This window comes from Pipistrellus kuhlii, unplaced genomic scaffold (assembly GCF_014108245.1).
Source record: "Pipistrellus kuhlii isolate mPipKuh1 unplaced genomic scaffold, mPipKuh1.p scaffold_m20_p_11, whole genome shotgun sequence".
Taxonomy (NCBI): domain Eukaryota; kingdom Metazoa; phylum Chordata; class Mammalia; order Chiroptera; family Vespertilionidae; genus Pipistrellus; species Pipistrellus kuhlii.
This window is the reverse complement of record NW_023425416.1, coordinates 21778816-21796837: the sequence shown is the minus strand read 5'-3', so window position 1 is coordinate 21796837 and position 18022 is coordinate 21778816. Positions and strand designations below refer to the sequence as shown.

The 18022-nt window shown below is 44.5% G+C and overlaps 1 protein-coding gene across 7 annotated transcripts in view; it reads right to left on the bottom strand.

The window, feature by feature from the left end:
- Positions 1 to 18022, bottom strand: part of TSEN2 (tRNA splicing endonuclease subunit 2) — a 37421-nt gene that overhangs the window by 5506 nt on the left and 13893 nt on the right. For all 7 annotated transcript variants that reach the window (XR_004986821.2, XM_045579199.1, XM_036431164.2 and 4 more), the window contains 4 exons: positions 14352 to 14868; positions 13427 to 13504; positions 6471 to 6521; positions 3671 to 3809 (listed from right to left, as the gene is read on the bottom strand). Coding sequence is in view for 6 of the 7 variants with exons in the window: in XM_045579199.1 (XP_045435155.1) it covers positions 3671 to 3809; positions 6471 to 6521; positions 13427 to 13504; positions 14352 to 14868 (785 nt within the window). In the remaining variant the exon portion in view is untranslated. The remainder of the gene's footprint in view (positions 1 to 3670; positions 3810 to 6470; positions 6522 to 13426; positions 13505 to 14351; positions 14869 to 18022) is intronic.

The window sequence follows — 18022 nt, the reverse complement described above, 5'->3', positions numbered from 1 at the left end:
ACGAGAGCAGAAAAGGACGGGGAGGGGGGGTGCGGGGGGCAATGGTAAGATATGTACACAGATAATTTAATTAAAAAAAAATAAGGGGGGAAAAAAAGAAAAGAAAAGCACCAAGGCAAGCCTTGGCCAAAGGAGCCAGCACCACAGGAGCTTCTGGGTGGGAACCAGAGAGGACCCGCCCCCGCCCCCGCCTTCCCATCTCCCTTTCAGCACTGGGTGACCAAGGTCAACCAGCTCCGCAGCTGCACTTGATTTGAGATCCCTATCACTGGTTCCAAATACTGCTCCTGGAATGAAGCTTGATTGACAAGATTTATTCAAGGAAGAGTTTCCCTGATAAGATGTGAATTTCATAACGGCCCTTTGTCATGAGTCATTAGCTCTGTAAGCAGAAACAACTGTTAAAAGAATGTCCTGCATTGAATCGGGGATGGCAGTTCTGAGGTGCATGTGCTTAGGTCCCCAGCCTTCAAAACTAAATAATATTGTTAAAGGCCAGGCACGGGCAGCTGTGCCTGGAGAAGGGGCACAGCTTAGGAAGCGCCAGCACCGCTGGGGAACCCTGCGGAGGCGGGCACGGGGAGGACACCCTTCGCGAGGCCGCTGGGCCGGAGGCTGGTCTCACATTAATTACACAGGCAGCTCCAGTGCATGATGGGCCCCAGCTGCGGCGAGGCCTCCGGGGAGTTGGGAAATAGCAGTTGATTGATTTCTTTTCTTTTTTTCCCCCGAAAATCTGCCTGCTTGTCCGTTCTTTCATTCATCCTTATAAGGCCGTTTATTTTTAAATTAGGAAAGGTCTTGCCCGGCCGGTATGGCCCAGTGGTTGTGTGGACCAATGAACCAGGAGGTCAAGGTTTGATTCCAGGACAGGGCACACGCCCAGATTTCAAGCTCGATCCCCAGTAGGGGGCATGCAGGAGACAGCCAGTAATGATTCTCTCTTATCACTGATGTTCCTATCTCTCCCTCTCTCTGGGGGAAAAAAAAAAAAAAAAAAAAGTTTTTTTTTTTACAAAGCAGGCATTGTTACCCATGTTATATGAAGAGCAAACGAAAGCTTGGAGCGATGAAGAAACTTGCGTAGAGCCAGCTGTGACCCCAAAGAGTGCTCTTTCCATCACCCATGCCACCTCTTAATGCATCACTGTAGCCTTATCCGCTGGAAAATTCTACTCAAATTTCACCCTTAAATTAAGAAAGTTGGGGAAGACCTGCCAAGCATTTGCACTGAGAGGCTATTCTTGTTTTTTTCTTTAATCCTAGGATGTGTTTTTATTGAAGAGAGAGAGGAAGAGGTGGAGAAAGAAAAACATCGATACGAGAGAGAAACTTGGATCAGCTGCCTCCTGTACCCATCTGACCAGGGATCAACCCTGTGACCTTTCAGTGTTCGGGACGATGCTCCAATCAACTGAGCCACACCGGCCAGGCCTGAGCGGCTACTCTTACAGGAGCGTGAAAAGGAGAACGGGGCAGGAAGCCAATAAAGAAAAATGAAACAGGCACATCACTTATTTAAGCAGCGTGACCTGTAGCCAACACAATTATCTGGAAACATAGCAAGCTAATCCTGAACATTTGTGTGGTGACTCTGAGTTAGGAAATCTGCATCTGAAATCCAGGCATGGAAGAAACAAAATAAACCATTTATCTTAGCGATATGGGATTCTGAGTAAAATTTCAGGAGGTACCTTCCAGCCCCTGAAGACCATTCTCTGAGTCTAGGTTAAGCACACTCAACTTTAGAGCACTTAAATATTTCAGAGACTGAACTGGCTTTCTTTGGGCACTTAAAAGGCTCAAAGGCATATGGAACAAGGATGTGACTTAGCTCAAAAGACCTCAAGGGCCAGGACTTCTTAGAAGACCTCTCAAACATCTGGCCTGTCTTTCCAATATCTCCAGGGGGCTTACTTAATGTGTCTAAAACATTAAGCCAAATACCTATGCATTATCCCTGATTCCTCTCTTACCCATAAATCTCATATCCATTCCATCTGCAGGGCTGGCTGGGCTCAGCTTCCCTGACTAAGTCACTCTGTTCCCATTTTTGCTCTCCTGCAGTCTTTTGGTAAGAGACAAGATAGAAGATCCTGTTATATGAAGTCATTAAATTTAAGTCACTCGCTTGCTCTAACTCTCCCAAGAAGTCCAATCGGCAGAGTAACATCCAAAGTCTGTGCCCGGCCCTACGTGAGCCGGCCCCAGCCTGACGCTCACTCTCCCCTGGGCCTCTAAGTTCTAGGCACAGTCTTCCTGAGGCCTGCCAAGCTGTTCCTGCCTCCGGCCTTTTCACTTACCATTCACTTTCCCTAGCACGTTCTTCCCCAAATTCCCAAGGGCACGGCTCTCACTGTGGTCACACGTTTTCAGTGTTTTCCTGAGCACCTTTACCAGCGTCCTTTACTCTGCTCTATTGAATTACAACCTGCAAATGGATTATGTCTCTTTGCTTGTTTGTCTCCCCCGCCAAAAAGTAAGTTGTTCCATCAAGGCAGCTCTGTGCCTGTCTTGTTCGCTTCTGTATTCCTGGCCACAGGAGACCTTCAGCAATTCTCTGTTGAATGAAGTGCTTACATGGCCCAGACTCCTCACTTCAAGTAAAGATCAGTGGAGGAAGAACTATGTAGAAGTTTCTCAGAGTTTGGGCTCCAACACTGAAAGTCCAGCTCTATAAGTTACTGGCCCTGAAAACTGTTAGGGGCAAATGACCCATGCTCCCAATACTGCAGTCTCCTTCTCAGAACAATGAGGTTAACAAGTATCCATTGCCCAGGATTGCTGTAAGCATTAAATGGGCTAATGAAAGTAAAACACTTAGTACAATGCTTGGCATGTATGAAATGATTAATAAATGAGAGCTGTCGTTATTAATATAACTAGAGGCCTGGTGCATGAAATTCATGCAGGGGGGGAGCATGTCCCCTCAGCCCAGGCTGCACCCTCTCCAATCTGGGACCTCTTGGGGATGTCTGACTGCCAGTTTAGGGGATGTCTGTTTGCCAGCATCGGGCCTAAACCGGCAGTCAGACATCCCCCTCACAATCCTGGACGACTAGCTCCTAATCATTCACCTGCCTGCCTGCCTGGTCACCCTAACTGCCTTCCCTCCCCTGCTGGCCTGGTCACCCCCAACTGCCCCCCCCCCCCCTTGCCGGCCTGGTCACCCCATGCAGCCTGCTGTTCATTTGTTCCGTCATCCCTCATTAATGCCCCTGTCGGCCTGGTTGTAGGCAGCCATCTTGTGAGTGTGTGAGGGTCAATTTGCATATTACCTCTTTTATTATATAGGTGGATGATTATTCTCATTTGCCAGATGAGGCAACTGTGGCCTAGAGGACAAGGGACTGTCCTATGTAACATGACCACATGGCTAATGAGAGGTGAGGGTCAGGATATGGGGGTGCTGCAGATTATAGTGCGGACAAGAGGAGGAACCTGACTTGGGTCTGCAAGCTTCTACTCCTGGGCTTTTCTCCTAGATTGCCCTTTCATTCACTCTGGACATACCCTAAACCCAATCCAAACATCCAATATTCTTATTTAAGCCAGAAGGAAGAACCTCATAGGAAAGATTAGCAACAGCACATAAAACCAAATCTGATTTTCATCCTAGGATCTCATGCAAGCCCTGGTTCTCACACTTAACAAGTCACAAATTACTTACGTAAATCTGTTCCGTACTTAAGTCCCACTTTGGGCACCCAGCCCTTGCTTCGGAAGTAATGGTACGCCATATAGGTAGTCCTGAATGTGGGCTGAATTACCGTGAAAACTTTCCAGAGTTTCAGAATTGTTAAAGGCTCCTAAAGTTATTGAACAAAAATAGGCATTATTATGTATGTACTCACTCATCACTCATCCAGTGAATCAACGTCTGTAAGTGTGAAGCTGGAGCAGTGAATAAAACAAACATGTTACCACCCTGACCAATGTTGCCAAATGGTTAGAGCATCAGCCCGAACACAAAGGGTCAAGGTTCAATTCCCAGTCAAGGGCACATACCTAGGTTGTGGGTTCATTCCCCAGTCCCAGTTTGGGGGCATATGAGAGGCAACCAATCGATGCGCCTCTCTCACATCGATGTCTCCCTCTTTCTCCCTCCCTCTATCACCCTTACTAAAAATCAATGGGAAAAAATAATTCTTTTGAGGATTAACAACAACAAACAGGGTACCCAGAACAGAGGGACTTAACTAGAAGAGCTAGACATGTGCTGTCCAATGAGGTGCTGCAATGAGAGGTGCTGCAAATGTAAAATACACACAAAATTTAAAAAGCTTAGTATAAAAACAACTATCTCCATAATTTTGGACATGTTGGGTTACACAAACTATATATTGTAAGTTAATTTCACCTCAAGAAGACTTTTTAATGTGGCTACGTAAAATGTTAGATTATACACAGGGCTCCTGCCTGAGGCTCCCATGGCATTTCCGGCGGACAGCGCTGCTCTAAGGACTTGGAAGAGGCTGCCCTGAGACAGTGACGTCTGAGAGAAAGGGGTGGTGAAGGGTCCGGAAGGGGGTGGTGGCGGCGGCTGGGAAAGAACATTCCAGGCAGAGGAACGAGTACACTTGGGCTGGGGGCTCAAATGTAACAAGTCCACAAGGCAGCATGCTCCAAAAGACCCTAAAGAGCAGCTACTACTAGTACCGTGTTTCCCCCAAAATAAGACATCCTCCGAAAATAAGACCTAGCGCATGGAAAGATAAGACATCCCCTGAAAATAAGACCTAGCGCAACTTTGGGGGAAAAAATTAATATAAGACACTGTCTTATTTTCGGGGAAACAGGGTATATGTCAGGCCATGCTCAGAAAAGCCACACATAATTTTGTAAAAGCTTTAAAAGAATGCTCCATTTAGTTTTTGAAACTAGAGAATTTGTTATCTGATAGCACAAATTAATAATCCACTGCTTATAAGAGGACTTTGTTTCTACTGTGGGACTTGAAGAGACTGAGAATGCTCAGTTCAGAGAACAAACATTCTGATGTATCAATACCAAAAAAATAAAAATAAAAATTAAAAATAATACAACAATGAAAACCAGATAAGTTGGGGAAGTTTTCTGCTTCATTTCAGTGCTCAGTAAAATGGTCAATTCTTCAGTTGGTTTAAGGTTCAGTCACTCGAAAAGATTTGCTCAGTTGGCTCAGAGGAAGATTTTAATGCCATAAGTATGAGTTAGAGTTGTGGTTTTCCTTCTATTTTTTTGGCGTTATTCCTAAGGTGGAAGCTCCATATGTGTGTGGCCTTCAAATCCCACTGCGAGCAAACACTCAACCCCTCCTCTGAGAAGCAAGTCTTGTAGGGAAGGCTGAGCTTCCAACTGGAAGGCCCACCATGTTTCAGATGCTGAATGTTCTGACAAATTTCAGCTGATGCCCAGGAGAGGAGGCAGGGTGGGCTAGGAATGGCCACCATCTGGGAAAATGAGTCACCCATCAGCCAGACACCCATTTTCAAACCCATGGAATACTTGTGAAAAAGATTTATATAATTAGAATCTGATGAGTGATAAAATTATGTACTTCCAAGAACAGAACGAAATATGCTTTCTCTAGTCCATTTACTGCTCTGCTTACATTTTTCTTTTTAATTTAAATTTCATTTGAATCAGTTTTTGAATATGTATCGGAATCACATGGTTCAGAATTGAAAAAGGACAAAAAGTGCCCAGTGGAGCCCTGGCCGGGTGGCTCCGTTGGCTGGGTGTTGTCCCGCGCACTGAAAGGCCGATGGTTCGCTTCCCGTTCAGAGCGCAGCCTGGGTTGCAGGCTCGATCCCCAGCAGGAAGCATGAAGGTGGCGGCTGACTGATGTTTCCTCTGACATCAATGTTTCTCTCTATCTTCTCCCTCCTCTCTCTATAAAAATCAATAAAAATCTATTTTTAAGAAAGAAAAAAAACGTACAGGAGAAAGTCTGCTCCCATATGTGTACTCAGCCCTCCACTTCCTTTCCTAGAAGGCAAGCAAAGGTGTCAACTGCTTTTGGGATGACCCTTTTCCTAAGGGAAGCAGCCGCTGTGCAAACTCGTGTGCTTTGGAGCTACTCTGCCCTTGGGGGAGGTAATTTCTCTGAGCTTCAGTCACTTTATCTATAAAATTCTCACCAGATGGAAGGATTAGAAATATTGTATGTAAAACACCTAGTACACAGTCTGAAGTAGTGTTAAACACTGGTAGCTTTTACTCCTGTTGTTAATTTTGTAGTACTGTTCTGACATAGATTTCCTGGTCATTATGTAAGATATTGCTTTGCTCCTAATCTCTGGGAATAAAATTCAACCTCAAAGGGTCAAAGCTGGCTTTTGCCTGAACAGTTCCAAATCAGGACCCAAAGCTGAACTTCGAAAAGAAGACACTTCCTATTTTATTTAGGGAAGCAATTGAAATTACTATAGCCTACTTTTAATATCAGCAAAGTTTAACGTGGATTACATATACATAAAACAACTTACCTTTTCATAGTAAATACTTAGACATCCCAGAGCATATACCAGGAAGAAGGCCTAAAACAGAGCAAGCAGAAAATGCTCATTAAAAACCATACACAAACTGCTGAAAAATTATGTTACACATTGACTTGTTTTCACCTCAAATACAAATTAATGTTCTTGAATATTCATCAAAACGGTCACATATTTTTAACAGAAATGGATCATATAATCTTCAAAGATTAAAAAAAAATCTAAGAAAATATGAATGTCCCAAACTGGTTTAAAATAAGTGAAAAACACCCATTCTTGTCACCTTTACTCAAAAAGTACTAGAAGTCCTAGCCAGAGCAAACAGGCAAAAATAAATAAATAAATAAAAGAAAAAAAAAGAAATAAAAGGCACCTACATTGGGAAAGAAGGTGCTTATATACAGATGACATGTTCTAATATATAGAAAACTCTAAAGAACCCACCAAAAAACTATTAAAACTAATAAATAAGTTCAGCAGAATTGTAAGATATAAAATACATAGAAAGAAATCTATTGAGTTTCTATCCTATACAAAAAAAGCCTAGGTACCGTCCTGCCCTTGTGCGACAACCTCGGGCAACATTGTTACAATGTAGCCACCACAAGATGCCTGTCATCATGTTGTCACAAGATGGCCACCACAAGATGGCCGGCAGGGGAAGGCAGTTGTGGGTGACCAGGCCGACAGGGAAGGTAGTTGGGGGCCATTGGGCCAGCAAGGGAGGGCAGTTGGGAGCGACCAGGCCTGCAGGGGAGGGCAGTTGGGGGCCATCAGGCTGGCAGGAGAGGGCAGTTGGGGGCAACAGGTCTTGTAGGGGAGGGCAGTTGGAGATGATTGGGCTGGCAGGGGAGAGCAGTTGGGGGTGATCAAGTTGGCAGGGGAGCAGTTAGGGGGTGATCAGGTTGGCAGGCAGAAGCGGTTAGGGGCAATTAGGCAGGCAGGCAGGAGGTTAGGAGCCAGCAGTCCCAGATTGTGAGAGGGACTGGGCCTAAACCGGCAGATGGACATCCCCCGAGAAGTCCCAGATTGGAGAGGGTGCAGGCTGGGCTGAGGGACACCCCCCCTCCCCCGCCCTGACTCCCATGCTCGAATTAGTGCACCAGGTTTCTAGTACATTAATAAAGAACCACCAGAAAGAGAAATGAAAAAAAAAAAAATCTCATTTATAATGGCATCAAAAAGAATGAAATATCTAGGAATAAATTGAACCAAGGAGGTGACTTGGTAATTGTTGATAGCTATAAATTCACATAACAGCGCTTCTTGGAATTCTCAATAATTTTTAAAAGAATAAAATGGCTTGAGAACTACTACATCTTCAGAGATTCTCTGAAAATGAAGGTGGTTCCATGGTCTCAATCACCATGGTCCAGATACCACCTCCTGCCTGGACTTGTGCCAAGGCCTCTTTATTTTTACTTAGCCCCTTCCAGTGCCCTCTCCACAGGAGCCAGAGCCATCTTCTCAAAACACGAAGACTGGCCAGCCGGCATGGCTCAGTGGCTGAGCAGTGACCTATGAATTAGGAGATTATGGCCGGATTCCCAGTCGAGGCACATGCCTGGGTTTCGGGCTCAAGCTCCCAATGGGGCGTGCAGGAAGTAGCCAATCAATGATTTTTTTTTTCTGATCACTGATGTTTCTACCTCTCTCTCCCTTTCCCTTCCTTAAAAAACAAACAAACAAACAAAAACAAAACAAAACAAAAAAACGTGAAGATGTGGCCCCTGTGACTAAAACCCTCCAAAGGGCTTTATTGAATTCTTTTGTTTGATTTGTTAATCCTCACCCTATGATATTTTTTCCATTAATTTTTTAGAGTGGAAGGGGGTGGGGGAGGAAAAGGAAAGAGAGGGAGAGACATTGATGTGAGAAAGATACATCCATCTTGCACATGCCTCAACTGGGGCTCAGAACAAACCTGCAACCGAGTACGTGCATGCTCTTGACTTTGACTGGAACTGAACCTGCGGGGCGCTCTAACCACTGAGCAACATCAGCCAGGGCCTTTACTGCATTCCTGCTTCCCGCATTCTACAGCAGCTCAATGTCTGATCACCAGTCTCTCTAGCCTTCGTGGCTTCACTTGTCCCTTAAGCACATTAAGCTCATTTTTGCCTCTGTAATTGCTATTCCCACATCTGGCATAATCTGCCCCTGACTCAGAGGTCACTTCTCAGAGGTCTTCCCCAGTCACATGGTTTAAGTGACCCCCATATTGACTGTCTTCTTCAACAGAGCATTTATTTTTGTCGAAAATATCCTTCTTATGTGTGTCTCTACAAACAGAATGCAAATTCTGTGAGAGCAGAACAGTCAATGGGTGCTCAATGCGTGTGCTGGGAGAATACAGAAACAGGTCCTGGATCCTGTGCTTGGTTTAGGCCTAGAGCCACCCAGAGCAGGGCAGGCCCTCAGCTCCCTTCTCCAGCGTCTCAGTGTGGACACAGGTTTGGTTCTCTTTTTACAATAGCTACTGGTACAGCCTTGCCAGGTGTCCTCAATCTCACTTTGACCCTTTCCCTTCCCATGGCCTAATACTTATTGATAAAGAATACTTTTGTTTTCCTCTCAGATGGACACCAACAATGGCCTAAAGGTGCAAAGGAAAAGGCAAAGCTGGTTCCTCGAACAGTCACGTCCTTTTTTCCCTTTCATTTTCTCACTTCTCGGTTCAGAATGGTGTAATAGGAAGAACGAGCTTTGAGATATGACAGATCTGGGATGGAATCTCATTATTGGCCATGGCCTTGGAGAACTCATTTAAACTATACTACCTCCCCTATAAAATAGGAATAATAATGCCTTCTTGAAGTTTTAATGAGGTTAAATCTCATAAAAAATTTAAAAAGCTGTGCAAACACCTAACTGCTCAATTCATTTCAGCCTCTCTTCCTTTCTAACAATCATTCAGCTACGGTAGCTGGAAAAGTTCCATCCAATTTTCACCCAGCAAGAAATTCTTTCCTGGTGTCTGTCAGAATTTAAGCTCTTCAGAGACTTTCCATTATTAGCAAACATACATTTCCCTAAGAACTGATGATCCAAGGCCTCATTTTAGCCGGCCTAAAATGAGGCATTGGTTTCATTTTAGGCCGACTAAAATGACTTTCATGAATCAATGCAAACTGATTTCAGGCACTTATTTCAAATGGAGAGAGTCTCACTTCAGTTGAGTTGGTTTTATTTGGAAGTAAGTCATCAGTACACTGGGGAGGTCTGGGGAGACTGGCAATGATGTCCCTTGAGATCTCATTGGTAAGTATTTTCTTTGACAATACTAATAAGATAGAAGGATGAGTTTAACAATTATTTTAACGTCGCAGATAACAGCAAAATAGTTCTCCAAAACAGATCTCTGAGAAGCAGATTTTTAAGTCAGCGGTGACATTACCATTCTCAATCCCTAAAAAGAACTGCTCTGAGTCACCACAGCAGGGCTGCTTGTGTTCCTGACAGACATTTACGGAAATACATTAAACAGAGCAAGTGGCGTGCCAAACACAGGCGATTCTTTCAACGGCAATCTGCCAAACAGAACTGAGAAGCAGAACCAGGTTTAGTTGTGTGCTCCTTGAAAACGATTGCACTATATCTCTGGAATGTTCTCAGGAGCCAAGCAGCTTCAAGAAGGCAGAGCAGTCTCATCAGCTATCTCCTCTCACTCCTGCCTTTCTTCAGGGCGTGTTTGGGAGGAGGCTTCTTGTCATTAAAAGCATCAACTGGTCACCCACCTGGAACAGTAAGGCTGAACCCCGTTTCTACACCTGATACTCCCTCCGGGCCTACGGATGCCGCCTACCGGAGCCGAGAGGGTCCTCATGGCCTCCGCCCTCCAGCCCACGCTCCTCCCGATGCCAGCTCTGGTCCCTGCCGCTCCCCTACATCACTGCCTGCAATTCCCTGGTGCCACCGTGGCCAGGTCAGACCCCTACTCGCAGATACGCCTCCCACCATCTAGCCCTCCTGTGCGGTGCTCTCACTTCCGGGACTGAGCTGCATGAAGGAAGAGCCCATGCCGTCCCCTGTCCACCTGGCAATCCCTATTTATCCTTTAACAACCGCAGATACCACCGGCTCTGGAAAATCTTCCCAGCTAGCATGTGTCCCTTCAGACTCCACCGGTTTCTGTGCAAATCCCACACCTCGTACACATCCGTTTAACAAATCATTATTAAGCACCTAATGGTCGACAGGCATTGGATTCAAGGACACAAGAGGAGCAACACGGGGACGATTCGTGTATATCACACTGTACTCATCACATAGAGTTACAGTTACTTCAGGGCTACCTCTAGGGCCAGCGCCATGTTCTCTGTACTTCTGAATTATTAGTACTAAACCCAGGGCCTCGCACAAAGTAAATACCCAGTGAATATCCTTGCAAAATATTGATGGCACATACCTGAAACTGAAGAGAAAGAAAACACATACAGAACAAATACATACGTGGGATTCATACTGTTAAAAAAATAAATTTTTTATTAATGTGATACTGTAAACCAATATTTAAATAAAAAATAAAAAAAAAAATGCTGACTGTGCCCTGGCTCGTGAGTCTGCTGGGTGAAGTGTCATCCTGTGCACCAAAGGGTCTTGGGTTCGATCCCCAGTCAGGGATCGTAAGGGAGATAACTGATCGATGTTTCTCTCTTTCTCCCTTTCTCTCTCTCTAAAACCAATAAAAACAGCCGAAACCGGTTTGGCTCAATGGATAGAGCGTTGGTCTGCGGACTGAAAGGTCCCAAGTTCGATTCCAGTCAAGGGCATGTACATTGGTTGCGGGCACATCCCTGGTAGGGGGTGTGCAGGAGGCAGCTGATCGATGATTCTCTCTCATCGATGTTTCTATTAATAGCTATCTATCCCCCTCCTTCCTCTCTGTGAAAAATCAATAAAATATATTTAAAAAATAAATAAAACCAATAAAAACATATCCTCAGGTGAGGATTAAAAAAACAAAAAACAAACACCCTGTGAAAGAATTAGCTACTAAATAGCTTTTACAACTAACTTAATAACAGGCATGAACTAACTTAATAACAGGCATGAGCATGTACTATATCCAGGCACTGTGCTGAACCCATTACAGGCATAATTTAGTTTCCAGACCTTATATAAAGAAGATGTTATGTAACCCTCATTTTAGAGAAGAAAGCTGAGACTCGGAGGTCAAGCACCTACCCGCAGTGCTGTCCAATTCTGCAGCCAGTAGCCACATGTGGCTATGATTATTTTACAGTTTTTTATTTTTATGTTTTTATTAGAAATTTATTTTAATCCTCACCTGAGGATATTTTTTCCATTGCTTTTATTGTATTTTATATATACTAGAGGCCTGGTGCACAAATTTATGCATGGGTGTGGGGGGGGTCCCCTCACCCTGGTCAGCGATCAAGGCCTATCGGGGGGACTGGCCAGTCAGGGGGGAGGAACTGTGGGAAGTTGGCCTGCTGCCCCTCTCCCCATTGGGATCTGGGGGAAGGAGCCACGTGAGGTTGGCTGTGGGAATGCATTGACCACCAGGGGGCAGCTCCTGCACTGAGCATCTGTCCCCTGGTGGTCATTGTGTGTCATAGCGACTGGCAGACAGGTCATTTGGTCATAATGGTCGCTTAGGCTTTTATGTATAATATATAGATATATTTCAGTTTATATTTATTTTTGAAAGTATTACAGAAGCCCCTCTTTCCCCCCCCCCATTGATCCCCTCTACCCAGATCTCATTCCCTCCCCAGGTTCATTGCTTTTAGACAGAGTGGGAGGGAGAGAGAGAGAAAGTGAGAAACATCAATGTGAGAGATATACTGATTGGTTGTCTCCTGCACACGCCCTGACCAGGATTGGGGAAGGAACCCGCAACCCAGGTTCGTGCCCTTGACCAGGAATCGAACCCGAGACCCTTCAGTGCGCAGACGAATGCTCTAACCACTGAGCATACCGACAGGGCTGTTGTGTTTTAAATGTAGTTGGCACAACTAACTGAGAAACAATTTTGAATTACGTTAAATTTTAATGAGTTTAAATTAAATAGCCACGCGCAGCTAGTGGCTATTGTATATTCAATAGTAGACTAAACTGTCTCATTCGTAAAATGAGATGAAGTAAATAATTCCAAACATCCCTTCCTGCTCTGAAAGTCTGTTCTTTGTATCACTGGCTTCTCTGCAAGGGAGGACATGCAGACCAGGAGATCAAGATGCTACAGAGACACAGTTACTTCTCTGTGCACACATCTATGAAATCACCCATGCGGATGCATTTAACAAGCACTCCCTGACACCTAGATATCCGCCAAGAACTGTGCCAGGCACTGCAGAAGCTATCCAAGACGGGCAGGAGCGCTCCTGGAGAGGAGGCAACCATGGACATGAGACTGAGGAAGGGGTGCTACCCTGAACGGCAGACAGGACATGTCTGTGTTCAGTACAAATGTGAGCAAAAAGGGAAGGACTGGCACTATCCAGTATGGCTCGGTAGATAGAGTGTCAGTCTGTGGACTGAAGGGTCCCAGGTTCAATTCCGGTCAAGGGCACATGCCTGGGTTGTGGGTTCGATCCCCAGTGCAGGAGGCAACTGATCAATGATTCTCTTCATCATTGATGTTTCTATCTCTCCCTCTCCCTTCCTCTCTGAAATCAATAAAAATATATTTAAAAAAAAAAAAAAAAAAAAAAAGGACTGAATGTCATGTGAACACAGGCTAGAGGAATTCCAAATCAGAGGAAAAACATGATGCAGTTGCTAGAAAGCCACCTTTTAAGTCACCTTTTGAGAAAGCAGCTATTGTCTTGAAGAGAGCATATGTTGGTAATTCTGCAGAAGGGAACACCCAGAGTTACTGAGTCACATGCAGGACTGCATTTGGAGGTAGACTCTATAATCTACAGTGTTGTCCAGTCCCAGAGACCAGAAGCTGGGAAGGAAACAGGCGGGGCACATACCTCCTCCAGGCTGAGCTGCAGATACTCAAAGATCCTATACGGATTTCTTCTGCAGACGAGTCTCTTCTTTTGTGCCGACTGAAGAGAAAGAAAGGTTATACATACAGAACAAATGGGAAGCACTGCATTTTATACAAAGGAGACTGCATTTTAAAATGAACATCTTTCCTATAAATTTCCCAGATTCACATTTGTTGGATCCATACTGTTAAAAAGTAGTAAGTTTTTATTACTTAGGTGGAAAAGTTTTGTTTCTCTACTTCAACATTTTATTCCTTCTTTGTGCCCCATGAGCATTTCTGTGGTGATCATTTTGTTGGTTGACTTTATGTGCTGCTTTTTTTTTCTTTGTACCTCGTAAGCATGTGCCTAGGTTCTTAATGAGCCATAAACCTCGCTTGAAAGGCTAGCTAATATTTCTTCAAGTGGGTGTTTCGCATACTCCTTAGCGATTAGATTGTTTCTCGTGTTTAGCTCTTACAGATAATTCCAGGGCGACTCTGGCAGAGTGTCCCTTAAAGAAGTGCCTGCTAACTGCTTCCCGGGGGACGGCTGACTTCCACGCCTGAGACCCGCCCCTCGGCTGTACTCAGACTATGTGCAATCACCACTGCGTTTCTTTCTCTCCCTAGCAAGACAGGATGATTAGACCTGCTTTAATCTATTAAAAAGGTAAGTTATTCACAAACTTTAAAGGTTTTAGTTGAAACAGCCCTCACAACTACTGAGCCAGCAGAGCAGGACCCAGTGCCTGCTGGCTCCCCTGGGGCGTCTGCAGTATGATGTCTTGTCTGCCTCTCACGTAAGCCGGGTGCTTCTATGGGGCTGCTACCCGTTCCAAGTAAGGGACATCCAATCAGCCAACGCCTTCTATCGGCCAGAAACAAATGGCTTTGGGAGAAGTGATTTATTTTCTTCTACTTACTTTCTCACTCGGGGCATCTTCCTTCTCGCTCACATCACACACGACTTCCTCCACCAGCACGTACTCATCAGCAGGCCCTCCCTCTCTGGCACAGGGGAGACCCCCTCGCTGGCCGCTGGCCCGAGCACCACACTGCGAGAGGACATCTCTTTGGCTACAATGGATGTGGGACAGAGGTGCAGGGACCTCCGATAAGTGTTTATCGAAGCCGTTTGCAGCCAGTGGGTCATGCCCAGAGCCGTCCTGCAGGCGGTCTGATGGCTTGCTGGGATCCTCCGAATCATCTGACTTTCCCAAGTCTCCGTTCGTCACAGAAAGTTTCGTTCTATCTGCTATGGATTCTATTTTGGAAACCATTTCAGAGTTCATCTCATCATGCAATGGAACGTCTTCATTCTGTTCTAGGCAAGGATGCTCAAGTGGTTTTGTGTAATCTTCAAGGATTCTATGCACTGTACTCTCATCCTTCCCCTGTCTTCGTATGAGCTCTGTGGCCCATTCTACACTACGCTGATACCTGAAAAATAGAAATAGTGTTAGCAACAACACTTGAAGAATTTAAAAGACAACAGACAAAAAAAAAAAAAAAAAAAAAAAAAAAAAAAAGCCCATAAAAAAAAGACAACAGAACATGTAAAAAAGATGAGAAGGTAGTATGCCAAAATGTTTACAGTGTTTTTTCTCAATGGTGAGCTATAGGATATTCTTTATACTTTTCTGCATCCTCTAACTGTTCTACAATGAACATGTACTACTTTTGTTTGCTTTTATTATAGAGCTTCATTTAATTTCCTGAATTAAAAAAAAAAATTAACCTCAGTTTAGCAAAGTATGACAATTTGTGTAATTTAAAATTGATTTTGGTAAACAAAAAGAGAAAATGGCCACTCTTTGTCAGACCTTGTTCTGTGCTATTTTCAATTTTAGGTATTACATTTTCAGATATATCTTCCATTCATAACATAAAGAGTCTTTGTTTGGTATTGGAAAGCAAAAATGAACATTTCGATATTTTTCACAGTACCTCCTAATGTCTCAGTGGAGGTCACATGGAAAAAAACGTTTACGATTATGTACATACAGCCAAGCAATCTAACAGAAAAGGCTCCTTCTTCCATAATTTTTGAACTATATTTTAACGAGAAAATACATGCTTAGTTTCTTAAACTTGAAGGCAAACCCTGAACACCTCCCGGTAACAGAATTTACAACAAGACAACAGGGCTCCGTTCTGCTGACAGCAGGCACCTAACGATGCTGCTGGGATGGTGCATGGAACGCGAGGTCTCGCCACGTGTGGGAGATCCCGCCTGCGGAAGGCCAAAGACTGTGAAACTCACCGCAATCAGTGTCAAAAGCACCTAAGAGGACACATGGCTTGTGAGATGTCAGATGTAATTTCAGTCTTAACCTTGAGTATTTTGCCTGCATGGGGATGACTGACTGTCACAGCTTATACACTGCTACATCCCACACACAGTTAAACAAGGAAGGTGGCTTCCGCGGTATTTGAAAAGGACATCTGTGGCTGCTTAATCCTAATCCATCAGAAGACTCTCCAAACTCTCCACATCCTGTTTATTCTACGTGGGGATGAACATGCATTCCTGTATACTGGGGACAGTCTGTTAGATTTAAAAATTAAAACCTTTCAGGGCTACTCCAACACTGAAAAAAACAGGATGATGCAGCGATGACAGGCATGGACTCTGGCCTTGCACATTTTGTGGTCAGCCCTGATTCTGACACTTATAACTGTGCGACAAAGCCAATTACTTAACTTCTCTTTAAGATGGGGAAAATGGTACTACTGCCCCAGAAGGATCATGTTATGAACTACTTTTTATAACCAGGGCAAAAAAATGTAGCTGCCCATGCAACAGTGAGACGCCTTTCACCGTTATGAGTATGGTCACTGGTGCATGCAGTTAAAACTTTCACCTGGGAAGAATTAGAGATCATCATGCTGAGTGAAATAAGCCAGTCAATGAAAGAGAAATACCACATGACCTCACTCATTTATGGATATTAAAAAACATTATAAACTGATGAACCAAAAGACAGATATAAAGACAGTAAAGCAACAAGCAGACTGTCAAATTACAGCGGGGAGGGGAGGGAGATCTGGGGGAGATAAGAGATCAACCGAAAGACTTGTATACATGCATATAAGTACAACCAATGGACACAAAACTCTGGGGAGAGAGAATATGTATGGGGGTGGCACTGTTAAAATATGTACACAGATAATAATTTAATTAAAAAAAAAGAATCAGAGGCATGGAAACAATAAAAAAACAAAAACAAAAACAAATAAACTTTCACCTGGTAGATCTAAAAATAATCTTCGCTCTTCCTATCACTTAAAGCACTGGTTCGATGCTTTCATGGGACTATACATCTTCTTCATTTGAACACAAATCTTTGTGTCCATGTATATCTTTCTGGGGAAGGGATCCACTTTTATTAAATTCCTTGACTCCAAATATATGAAAGAAGCACAGAATTAAAGATTCAACAGTTCCCCGCTTTGAGCAGAAGAGCTGGAAGAGAGAGAGACAGCACACACTGGTCACTGCTCTGCCCTCTGCAAAAAAGTGGCCAAGGCAGGTGTGAGTTCAAATCCTCACCCCACCTTGGTCTTGCACTAGTTGTGTACCTTCCTGAGGTTCAGTTCTTCTGTGAACCAGGGTCACTGAACCTACCTCCCGGGGCTGTTGCAGGGGTTTAAGGAGACAAGACACGTGAAGTGCTCGGGATGTAGCAAGTGCTGGATAAATGTGTTACTATATGATTGCCAAGTTTTTAGGGAGGCTTGAAAAATAAAGACAGTTTGACTCACTATATATCACATTGAAATGCAATCGACATTTTAATGAACGGAAATGTACACCTTAGCTAACTGCTCTTCGAGGGCAGGGGCAGCCACGTGGGGACAAGGACTGCACTTGGCGCTCCGCAGCTGGCACTGCTGCGATTCTCAGCTAAGCCACCGAGCACCTCCGACCTCTGTCTGCTTTCCTGACAGATGCCAGAATCATGACTGCATTTCTGTCTCAGAATGACCTCAGATATTTAGGGAAGCGCACGTGAGACAGTGCTACAAAAGTACGGAGAAAGAAAGACTCTAAGTAAGGCTGGTGATGCAAACAGCCAGACGCACAAATGACTAAGACACATGGCATATGGGTCATGGAACAGGTGTCCTCTCATTGGCTGGCAATGCCTTCAAGAGCCAAATCCTAGCGCAATTAACCCCGAACACTGCCGGAGAAACGCAGAAGAAAAGTGGAAGTCAGAAACACAGGGGAGGGTGGCAGAAGGGAAAGGTGGCAGCAGCTCTGGTCAGAAACCGTAATGAGACTGAGGAAAAGCAGGCCCATTTTAGGGCAACAACACAGATGGTACCACTTGAACACGCCCCAGCTCCTCGTGTTTCTATGCCTTGAGCACACCTCTTCCATTTCCACATCTTATTACTTAGTGCCCCTTTATCACTGGGAGTTCACAGCAAACTGGTTTTGAGTCAGTCTGCTTGGGTGCAAGTCCTAGCCGTGAGCAGGTTTAACCTCCTCTGGTTCTGTTTCCTCACTTGTCAAAGACAGAAAATAACAGGACCCACCCCACGGAGGGGCTGGAAGGACTTACGGAGACAATCCATAAACATGTTA